Source organism: Oncorhynchus nerka, linkage group LG10 (assembly GCF_034236695.1).
Source record: "Oncorhynchus nerka isolate Pitt River linkage group LG10, Oner_Uvic_2.0, whole genome shotgun sequence".
Taxonomy (NCBI): Eukaryota; Metazoa; Chordata; class Actinopteri; order Salmoniformes; family Salmonidae; genus Oncorhynchus; species Oncorhynchus nerka.
In genome coordinates this window covers 16,234,474-16,245,812 of record NC_088405.1, presented here as the reverse complement: position 1 = coordinate 16,245,812, position 11,339 = coordinate 16,234,474, and the positions used below count along the sequence as shown (strand labels likewise).

At 44.9% G+C, this 11,339-nt stretch overlaps 1 protein-coding gene across 1 annotated transcript in view; it reads left to right on the top strand.

The window, feature by feature from the left end:
- Positions 1-11,339, top strand: part of LOC115117071 (lysyl oxidase homolog 4-like) — a 59,502-nt gene that overhangs the window by 12,412 nt on the left and 35,751 nt on the right. The window contains exons 5-7 of the mRNA XM_065023056.1: positions 4,747-4,785; positions 6,006-6,219; positions 6,486-6,663. Coding sequence (XP_064879128.1) covers positions 4,747-4,785; positions 6,006-6,219; positions 6,486-6,663 — 431 coding nt within the window. The remainder of the gene's footprint in view (positions 1-4,746; positions 4,786-6,005; positions 6,220-6,485; positions 6,664-11,339) is intronic.

Below are 11,339 nucleotides of genomic sequence, written 5' to 3'. Positions count from 1 at the left end.
GAAATACTCATCAGCTGTAATCGCTGCCAAAGTTGATTCTAACATGTATTGACTCAGGGGTGTGAATGCTCATGTAAATTAGATATTTCTGTATTTTATTTTTAATAAATTAGCAAAAAAAATCTAAAAACATGTTTTCACTTTGTCATTATGGGGAATTCTGTGTAGATCGGTGAGAGAAAAACATCTATTTAATCCATTTTGAGTTCAGGTTGTAACACAACTAAATGTGGAATAAGTTAAGGAGTATGAATACTTTCAGAGGACACTGTATCTTCAAAGACAGGAGAAGTAGCATGAATAAAGTTAGAGTAGTAGTAACAATACATGGGTTTTATATATAGGACTTTTTTCCAATGCTTTGAAGTTAGGTTGAAGTTAAGGGAATTTAGGTGAAGTTCCACCAAAGTTCAACCAAATATACTGTAACTGAATCAAAGGAGTCTGGGAAATGGTTGATATGTGGTTTTCTTTCCTCGGTGCTCAATTTAGTCAGTGCCAGTGTGGTGAGGGAAATAGTTGGTTTGATTGGTGTGTGGTGAGGTCACAATTATGTCACAGACATTCTCTCCCCTGGTTACGTGTGTGTGGGTGGGTGTGTGTGTGTGCTGGCGCGCCTTTGCGTATATGTGTGTGTCTATTCTCTGGGTTACGAACGTTTTACAACAGAGACACATGGTAGACACATCCAAGTTATTTTACGAATTTCATTTAAGAATAAGTGTTCAATTCAATTCGCAGCGTGTGTGTCTGTCTCAATCCACCACAAGCCCTTTAGCATGACCTTACTGCTGCAGTATATGTCTGTCTGAAACTTACATATACATATAATTCAACTTTTGATGGCTTAAGCTAACATCCACAGGGATGCCACAGTTGACTGCAATGCTTCCCACAGTTGAGTTGGCTTGATGTCAGTCAAGTTGGCTTGATGTCAGTTGGGTGGAGGACCATTCTTTATACACACGGGAAACTTTTGAGTGTGAAAAACCCAGCAGCGTTGCAGTTCTTTACACAAACCGGTGAGCCTGGCACCTACTACCATACCCTGTTTAAAGGCACTTCAGTCTTTTGTCTTGCCCATTCACCCTCTGAATGTCACACATTCACAATCCATGTCTCTATTGTCTAAAGGCTTAGAAATCCTCCTTTAACCTGTCTCCTCCCCTTCATCTACACTGATTGAAGTGGATTTAACGAGTGACATCAATAAGGGATCATAGCTTTCACCTTGTATCACCTGGTCAGTCTATGACATGGAAAAAGCAGGTGTTCTTAATGCTTTGTATACTCAGTGTATACCTCCATTTATTTATGTAACTGGTACTGGGCCACATTCAGACGAGTCTTGTGAGGCTTGTGGGCATCCTAAAGCAAATACAACTGACATGTATTTGTTTGTGAGAGTCTCATCTTTCCATGGAATGGTCATATTAGTTTGTAGACCAAACCGTTCTGACGCTACAGATGTTTTCGTGAGAAGACCGATTTTTGGGATATCTCCTGGTCTGACAAACACCGCAGTTGTGGCTACCAGCTCTCAGTCTCACATCAGAATTAGACATTCATCCATGTTCCTCAAGCATAAACATTTAGAAGTTGTTCCGAACATCAAATTTCGAAGTGTTTAAAGTTAAGTTCAGGCATTAACTCTGAATTCTTAAGGTTAGGCATTAACTCTGAATTCTTAAGGTTAGGCATTAACTCTGAATTCTTAAGGTTAGGCATTAACTTTGAATTCTTAAGGTTAGGCATTAACTCTGAATTCTTAAGGTTAGGCATTAACTCTGAATTCTTAAGGTTAGGCATTAACTCTGAATTCTTAGGTTAGGCATTCATTCTGAAAGGTTACTTATGATAAGGGTTAAGGTCTGGGATAGGCTTAAAACAAAAATATCAAAAATAACTTTACATCACTGGATATAAACTTACAACCTTTGGAATTAGAGGCAGACTCTTACTCTCATCCAGCATCCCCGTCTACAACACCAAAACCTACTTGAAGGTAACAGTGCTTACTGTTGCCTCTAGTGGCCAGTTTCCACTCCATCTCCTGACGCCCTGTGACATGGATGGACATTGAATACTGACTTGTATCATGGGTGACCTGGCCAATGGAAGGCCACCATTGGCGGATGCGATGGATTGAGATGCAGCACATGGCTGACCTGGCCAATGGAAGGCGATGGATTGAGATGCAGCACATGGCTGACCTGGCCAATGGAAGGCCACCATTGGCGGATGCGATGGATTGAGATGCAGCACATGGCTGACCTGGCCAATGGAAGGCCACCATTGGCGGATGCGATGGATTGAGATGCAGCACATGCAACAAAAAAAGACATCTCTACCTTAAACAGACAGATTTTGCTGGGTATTTGTTATTATACTAGTTTGATTTCCGCGAGGGCACGGACATCGACTCTAGGGGTCTAATAGTTCAACCTTTGATGCTTTAAAGGGATAGTTCACCCAAATGACACGTTGTTTCCTGTCAAGAAAGCTAGCTATCTTAAAAGAGCCGTTGTGCCAGGAACCGAAATGTCGCTGGTTCGAATCCCTGAGCTGACTAGGTGAAAAATCTGTCAATGTGCCTTGAGCAAGGCACTTAACCCTTATTTCTCCTGTAAGTTGCTCTGGATAAGAGCATCTGCAAAGGTTTTACCTGAGAAAGCACATGTTTTGCCTATGACTAAGGATAAAAAGCATAACTTTCAAGGGATCACAGCTAACTGACTTCACTCCCTGAACTTACTTCCCGACTCTCGTTACAGTGTTAATGTGCCGTTAAAAGGTAAACATTTTAAAAGTTAAACAACAAATATTTACTATGAGGCCTCAGTGATGAGAGATGATATTACAGTAAATGCATAATGATTCTGTATGTAATTCTATATTTAGGTCAACAACAAAAATAGTGCAAGGAGGTACCATACCAGAAAGAAGTGACATCTACTTTCCCACTGTAACAGGACTTAACTAACTTAACTACTTTACAACACCAGGGCTGAAACAATGTCTCTCTTCATTCCAACATCCTCCTTTGTAGACTTTGTGACTAGCAAGGCAGGAATGTGTTAGTTTCATGTTGGAAATCCAAATATCCTGTGTTATGAATATCCGTAGATGTATTTGTTTACCTAAGTAGTTGTGAGTTGTGTGTGTGCGTGTGTGTGCGTTGGTGTGTGTGTGTGTGTGTGTGTATGTGTAGTCTAGTCTGCCTCAGCTCCCGTTTGGCACTCTCTGCATCTAGGGGTGGGAACTGTGGGACGGCTATTTCCATGCAGATCAACCGTGTTTGTGTATGTGAGCGAGTGGGAGGGGGAGGGAGGGAGGGAGGGAGGAGGGAGGGAGGAGAGAGAGAGGGAGGGAGAGGGAGGGAGAGGAGGGAGAGGGAGGGAGGGAGGGAGGGAGAGAGGGAGGGAGGGAGAGAGGGAGGGAGAGGGAGGGAGGGAGGGAGGGGGAGAGGAGGGAGAGAGGGAGGGAGGGAGGGAGGGAGGGAGGGAGGGGAGGGAGGAGGGAGGGAGGGAGGGAGGGAGGGAGGGAGGGAGGGAGTGAGGGAGAGAGGGAGGAGGGAGGGAGGGAGGGAGGGAGGGAGGAGGGAGGGAGGGAGGGAGGGAGGAGGGAGGGAGGGAGGGAGGGAGGGAGGGAGGGAGGGGAAGGGGGAGGGAGGGAGGGAGGGAGGGAGGGAGGGAGGGAGGGAGGGAGGGAGGGAGGGAGGGAGGGAGGGAGTTTCTCGGACAGACTGACCAGTTCTTATGGTTAAAGTGTGCCAACACTGTTTGTTTGTGTGTGTGTTTTGTTTCAACCTTTTCCCAGCAATGTCGTCCATAGTTGGTGTTGAAAGTCACATTTTTTCAGCCTACGCATGGTTGGTTAGTATAATGAGTAGTTTCAAAAGGAGCGGTATTTAGTTTGAATCCCTTTCTCGCTTTCAAGAGTTATTTACAAATGTTGTTGTACTAGCAATGTTCTTGTAAAATGCCAAGTAAGCGTTTGTTATTGAAGTCATAGTCCCTCCCTGTTTTATTCTGTTTACTTCCATTTGGTGCATAATGAATACAGCCCAGCTGTTTGAGCAGATCTACTGTGAGTTGGCAACAGACATCATTGTTTTTCTCTTAAAGCCTGGCTTAGCTGGGTGTACATAGACCTACTACACTCTGACCAGTCGTTCTAAACATACACACAGACCTAGGCTAGACATCTACACCCCAACATAAAGGAAAGAGAGACAGGAAGTGTTGGTCAGAGAGAAGGGAAAATTTCACGATCCCACATACACACACACACACACACACACACACACAACGATTTACTGCATCTCAATACAGATGGGCCTCTCTTTAGGCTGACAATATGTATCTATGTTAGTGTATTTCTACTGGTTGGCATCCGTAAGGCCAGTATGACAGGTACAGATGCTTCTAGGACATAACTGTTTCTGTCTGTGTCCATGTACACCAACAACACATGCCTACCGATGTGGCTGATAAACAGTGTGTGTGAGGGAATCATTCTGTGTGGCATGGACCATACAAACACCAGATATCTACAGTCAGTGTTTGGGTATCACTGTGTGTGGCATGAACCAAGTACATCAGACAGTTGTCGTCTACAAAAGCTAACTCAGTGGGTAAGCTTTAGTCATCACACCTCACAGGACGAACAGGTGCTTCACGAAACCTCAACTAATCAACGGAAGAGATACTAACGTCCTTTTATATTTTTCCTGTTTCTTCACAGGAAAATCTGGGACACCAAGCTTGCTGATCCATCCACAAAGTAAGACCAACTCAGATGTTGGAACATCTCAACTAACTACAAATTCTTTGTTCTCCAGATGTTGATACTGTTTGTGTATGTGATTTTAGCACACATGACTGTAAGTCATTTTGGATAAAAGTGTCTGCTAAATTGCATCTACTATACAGTATATCTACTATAGTAATGCATTATAAAGTATTCATACGAAGTGTTCCTGGAGAGTGCTTCTCTAGTTCCTCTTCTTCATGGAACGGAGATGACATAAATGACCAGACATTAGCTATGCACACATTAAAGTCTTGTTCCTCTTCTTCATGGAACGGAGATGACATAAATGACCAGACATTAGCTATGCACAGTCTAGTTATTCTAGTAGGAGTGTATAAAGTCTGGTAGGCTAGTCTGAGTCTAGTTATTCTAGTAGGAGTGTATAAAATCTGGTAGGCTAGTCTGAGTCTAGTTATTCTAGTAGGACTGTATAAAATCTGGTATAAAATCTAGTTATTCTAGTAGGCTCTGGTAGGCTAGTCTGAGTCTAGTTATTCTAGTAGGTGTATACAAGTCTGTATAAAATCTGTAGTAGGCTAGTCTGAGTCTAGTTATTTCTAGTAGGAGTGTATAAAAGGCTCTGAGTCTAGTTATTCTAGTAGGAGTGTATAAAGTCTGAGTAGTCTGAGTCTAGTTATTCTAGTAGGAGTGTATAAAAGTCTGAGTCTAGTTATTCTGGGAGTGTAGGCTAAGTCTGAGTCTAGTTATTCTAGTAGGAGTGTATAAAATCTGGTAGGCTAGTCTGAGTCTAGTTATTCTAGTAGGAGTGTATAAAATCTGGTAGGCTAGTCTGAGTCTAGTTATTCTAGTAGGAGTGTATAAAGTCTGGTAGGCTAGTCTGAGTCTAGTTATTCTAGTAGGAGTGTATACAAGTCTGGTAGGCTAGTCTGAGTCTAGTTATTTGTGATAAAATATGTGATCTAACTGCCACACAATCCAAAGTAATAAGGTTGATATTGTAGTCTATCAAAGTAATCAGACCAATTATCTTACTGAATTAAATTTTGAGTATATTGAACTTCTTGGCTTAAGTAATACATTTTAAACATATTCCACTACCACAACAATACTTGTAAAGAATTAAAGCAAGTTCCATAAATTTTTCTTAATGGAAAATTACCATCTAGTATGTTATAATGTGTTATAAAGCATTCTAATACACTTACAACCTCTTCTCTCCCCCTTCCTAGGCTGAGCCTCATGGCTAGTAAGAAAAGTTACTGGGTAGAGAAGGTTCACTGCCTGGGGTCAGAGACCAGCCTATCAGAGTGTCACACTAAGCTGTCCATCCCACTTAGCCCCTCCCCCTGTAAGAGTGGGAGACACGCTGTGGCGAGGTGTGTACTGGGACCACAGTTTGCGCTCATGTCATCTGGAAGACCCCAAGCACCCCACCCAATTGTAGTAAGAGACAGACGCAGGCACACATGCACGCACACACACACTGACGCACACACACATACACTGACACACACCACACTCCATGCCTCTCACTGTGCTAATAGCCAAGACCTTGCCACTGTCTTTCAATCTCCTTCTCTCTCTCTCTTTCTTTCTCTCCAATTCTCTCTCTCTCTCTCTCTCTCTCTCTCTCTCTCTCTCTCTCTCTCTCTCTCTCTCTCTCTCACCATCTCTCTCTGTTTCTCTAAATCTCTTCTCTCCCACTCTAGCCGGTGCGTCTGAAGGCTGGCCCCAGGCTGGGCGAGGGCCGTGTGGAGGTGTTGAAGGAGGGGAAGTGGGGTACCATCGTAGACCACCTGTGGGACCTCAACTCAGCCAGCGTGGTGTGCAGGGAGCTGGGCTTCGGAACTGCCAAGGAGGCCCTCACTGGAGCTCACATGGGACAAGGTAGGCTAGGACTCTCTATCTGCTATTCTCTGTCTTTTTGTCTGACTCTGTCTTTCCTACAGGGGTCAAGGGTTAGACTGTTATTATCTCTGGCAAAGGAAAAAGTTCACCCCAGTTTTGCCATGTGAACATCCTGCCCTGCCTGTTTCATTCAGGGTCTTTTGCACCTGAGGGAACACATCCATGATAAAGCTGTATATGTCTGTATGTCTGTCCTGGCTTAGGTCATAGGAACAGTGTACCCTGAGTACCTTAGACTGTTTACGATTCCAATGTGAGTCAGAGGGACTTTTCCTGCCACGTTTAGGACTGATCTTAGGACTCCACGCCCGTCTGCTGCTGAATGGTCTGAGAATGGATGGATGGATCTGTGGTTCACACATTGTTAGCGGGTTTCCTCTGCTAACAATGTCCTCCAGCCTGGTCACTGCAGCTGTAGTGTAAATCCAAGCACCGTGTCTGCCACATGTTGACTGAGTTCTGCAGGCCACATTAACATACTGTACTATATGTGATGTTGGAAAAGGCCTATATTAAGAGTCCAGATTTTTATTTTTTATTTTTATTTTTATTTAACTAGGTAAGTCAGTTAAGAACAAATTCTTATTTTCAATGACAGCCTAGGAACAGTGGGTTAACTGTAGTAGTGGCTACTCAAACATCTCCAACGGTCAGTAGAACTCAAATTAAAAAGTGCTACTAACTCATATGCCAATAATATTTCTTATCCCTTAATATTGTTGAGTACTGTTAACAAATATTATGTTGTTGAGTAAATCTAAATGTATTTGTGTTCTGCTAATCTAAAGTCATTGAGATTTTACAAGTTATTATTACTTAATATATTTGTATTATTATATATTTTTTTCAAATTTGACCCCATTTTTGTGACATCCAATTGGTAGTTACGATTTTGTCTCATCACTGCAACTCCCCAACGGGCTCGGGAGAGACGATGGTCGAGACGTGTGTCCTCACTGCAACTCCCCAACGGGCTCGGGAGAGACGATGGTCGAGACGTGTGTCATCACTGCAACTCCCCAACGGGCTCGGGAGAGACGATGGTCGAGACGTGTGTCCTCACTGCAACTCCCCAACGGGCTCGGGAGAGACGATGGTCGAGACGTGTGTCATCACTGCAACTCCCCAACGGGCTCGGGAGAGACGATGGTCGAGACGTGTGTCATCACTGCAACTCCCCAACGGGCTCGGGAGAGACGATGGTCGAGACGTGTGTCATCACTGCAACTCCCCAACGGGCTCGGGAGAGACGATGGTCGAGACGTGTGTCATCACTGCAACTCCCCAACGGGCTCGGGAGAGACGATGGTCGAGACGTGTGTCATCACTGCAACTCCCCAACGGGCTCGGGAGAGACGATGGTCGAGACGTGTCCTCACTGCAACTCCCCAACGGGCTCGGGAGAGACGATGGTCGAGGCGTGTGTCATCACTGCAACTCCCCAACGGGCTCGGGAGAGACGATGGTCGAGACGTGTGTCCTCACTGCAACTCCCCAACGGGCTCGGGAGAGACGATGGTCGAGACGTGTGTCCTCACTGCAACTCCCCAACGGGCTCGGGAGAGACGATGGTCGAGACGTGTGTCCTCACTGCAACTCCCCAACGGGCTCGGGAGAGACGATGGTCGAGACGTGTGTCCTCACTGCAACTCCCCAACGGGCTCGGGAGAGACGATGGTCGAGACGTGTGTCCTCACTGCAACTCCCCAACGGGCTCGGGAGAGACGATGGTCGAGACGTGTGTCATCACTGCAACTCCCCAACGGGCTCGGGAGAGACGATGGTCGAGGCGTGTGTCATCACTGCAACTCCCCAACGGGCTCGGGAGAGACGATGGTCGAGACGTGTGTCATCACTGCAACTCCCCAACGGGCTCGGGAGAGACGATGGTCGAGACGTGTGTCCTCACTGCAACTCCCCAACGGGCTCGGGAGAGACGATGGTCGAGACGTGTGTCCTCACTGCAACTCCCCAACGGGCTCGGGAGAGACGATGGTCGAGACGTGTGTCCTCACTGCAACTCCCCAACGGGCTCGGGAGAGACGATGGTCGAGACGTGTGTCCTCACTGCAACTCCCCAACGGGCTCGGGAGAGACGATGGTCGAGACGTGTGTCCTCACTGCAACTCCCCAATGGGCTCGGGAGAGACGATGGTCGAGACGTGTGTCCTCACTGCAACTCCCCAACGGGCTCGGGAGAGACGATGGTCGAGACGTGTGTCATCACTGCAACTCCCCAACGGGCTCGGGAGAGACGATGGTCGAGACGTGTGTCATCACTGCAACTCCCCAACGGGCTCGGGAGAGACGATGGTCGAGACGTGTGTCCTCCGAAACATGATCCGCCAAGTGGCGCAGCTTAACCGGTGGAATTGATCATGATGAATGGATATCAAAACTGGCTCATAAACTGACGTCAATAATGAGACAAGCCATTCCCATCATCAACAAGGTCATATGCACCACTCTTAATGACAGAGGCTAATGCAGCATCCTGTGATGCCTACATCTCTACCTCTAGTTACTGTTAGAGGAATGAGCACTGTTCTCAACAATGCCTGGTTACATCTCTGCCTCTAGTTACTGTTAGAGGATTGAGCACTGTTCTCTACAATGCCTGGTTACATCTCTGCCTCTAGTTACTGTTAGAGGAATGAGCACTGTTCTCAACAATGACTGTTTACATCTCTACTTCTAGTTACTGTTAGAGGAATGAGCACTGTTCTCAACAATGCCTGGTTACATCTCTACTTCTAGTTACTGTTAGAGGAATGAGCACTGTTCTCTACAATGCCTGGTTACATCTCTGCCTCTAGTTACTGTTAGAGGAATGAGCACTGTTCTCAACAATGACTGTTTACATCTCTACTTCTAGTTACTGTTAGAGGAATGAGCACTGTTCTCAACAATGCCTGGTTACATCTCTACTTCTAGTTACTGTTAGAGGAATGAGCACTGTTCTCAACAATGCCTGGTTACATCTCTACCTCTAGTTACTGTTAGAGGAATGAGCACTGTTCTCAACAATGCCTGGTTACATCTCTACCTCTAGTTACTGTTAGAGGAATGAGCACTGTTCCAACAATGCCTGGTTACATCTCTACCTCTAGTTACTGTTAGAGGAATGAGCACTGTTCTCAACAATGCCTGTTTACATCTCTACCTCTAGTTACTGTTAGAGGAATGAGCACTGTTCTCAACAATGCCTGGTTACATCTCTACCTCTAGTTACTGTTAGAGGAATGAGCACTGTTCCAACAATGACTGTTTACATCTCTACCTCTAGTTACTGTTAGAGGAATGAGCACTGTTCCAACAATGACTGTTTACATCTCTACCTCTAGTTACTGTTAGAGGAATGAGCACTGTTCTCAACAATGCCTGGTTACATCTCTACCTCTAGTTACTGTTAGAGGAATGAGCACTGTTCTCAACAATGCCTGTTTACATCTCTACCTCTAGTTACTGTTAGAGGAATGAGCACTGTTCTCAACAATGCCTGGTTACATCTCTACCTCTAGTTACTGTTAGAGGAATGAGCACTGTTCTCAACAATGCCTGGTTACATCTCTACCTCTAGTTACTGTTAGAGGAATGAGCACTGTTCTCTACAATGCCTGGTTACATCTCTACCTCTAGTTACTGTTAGAGGAATGAGCACTGTTCTCTACAATGCCTGGTTACATCTCTACCTCTAGTTAGTGTTAGAGGAATGAGCACTGTTCTCTACAATGACTATTTACATCTCTACCTCTAGTTACTGTTAGAGGAATGAGCACTGTTCTCTACAATGCCTGTTTACATCTCTCTAGTTACTGTTAGAGGAATGTGCACTGTTCTCAACAATGCCTGGTTACATCTCTACCTCTAGTTACTGTTAGAGGAATGAGCACTGTTCTCAACAATGCCTGGTTACATCTCTACCTCTAGTTACTGTTAGAGGAATGAGCACTGTTCTCAACAATGCCTGGTTACATCTCTACCTCTAGTTACTGTTAGAGGAATGAGCACTGTTCTCAACAATGACTGCTTACATCTCTACCTCTAGTTACTGTTAGAGGAATGAGCACTGTTCTCAACAATGCCTGGTTACATCTCTACTTCTAGTTACTGTTAGAGGAATGAGCACTGTTCTCAACAATGCCTGGTTACATCTCTACCTCTAGTTACTGTTAGAGGAATGAGCACTGTTCTCAACAATGCCTGTTTACATCTCTACCTCTAGTTACTGTTAGAGGAATGAGCACTGTTCTCAACAATGCCTGGTTACATCTCTACCTCTAGTTACTGTTAGAGGAATGAGCACTGTTCTCAACAATGCCTGGTTACATCTCTACCTCTAGTTACTGTTAGAGGAATGAGCACTGTTCTCTACAATGCCTGGTTACATCTCTACCTCTAGTTACTGTTAGAGGAATGAGCACTGTTCTCTACAATGCCTGGTTACATCTCTACCTCTAGTTAGTGTTAGAGGAATGAGCACTGTTCTCTACAATGACTATTTACATCTCTACCTCTAGTTACTGTTAGAGGAATGAGCACTGTTCTCTACAATGCCTGTTTACCTCTCTAGTTACTGTTAGAGGAATGTGCACTGTTCTCAACAATGCCTGGTTACATCTCTACCTCTAGTTACTGTTAGAGGAATGAGCACT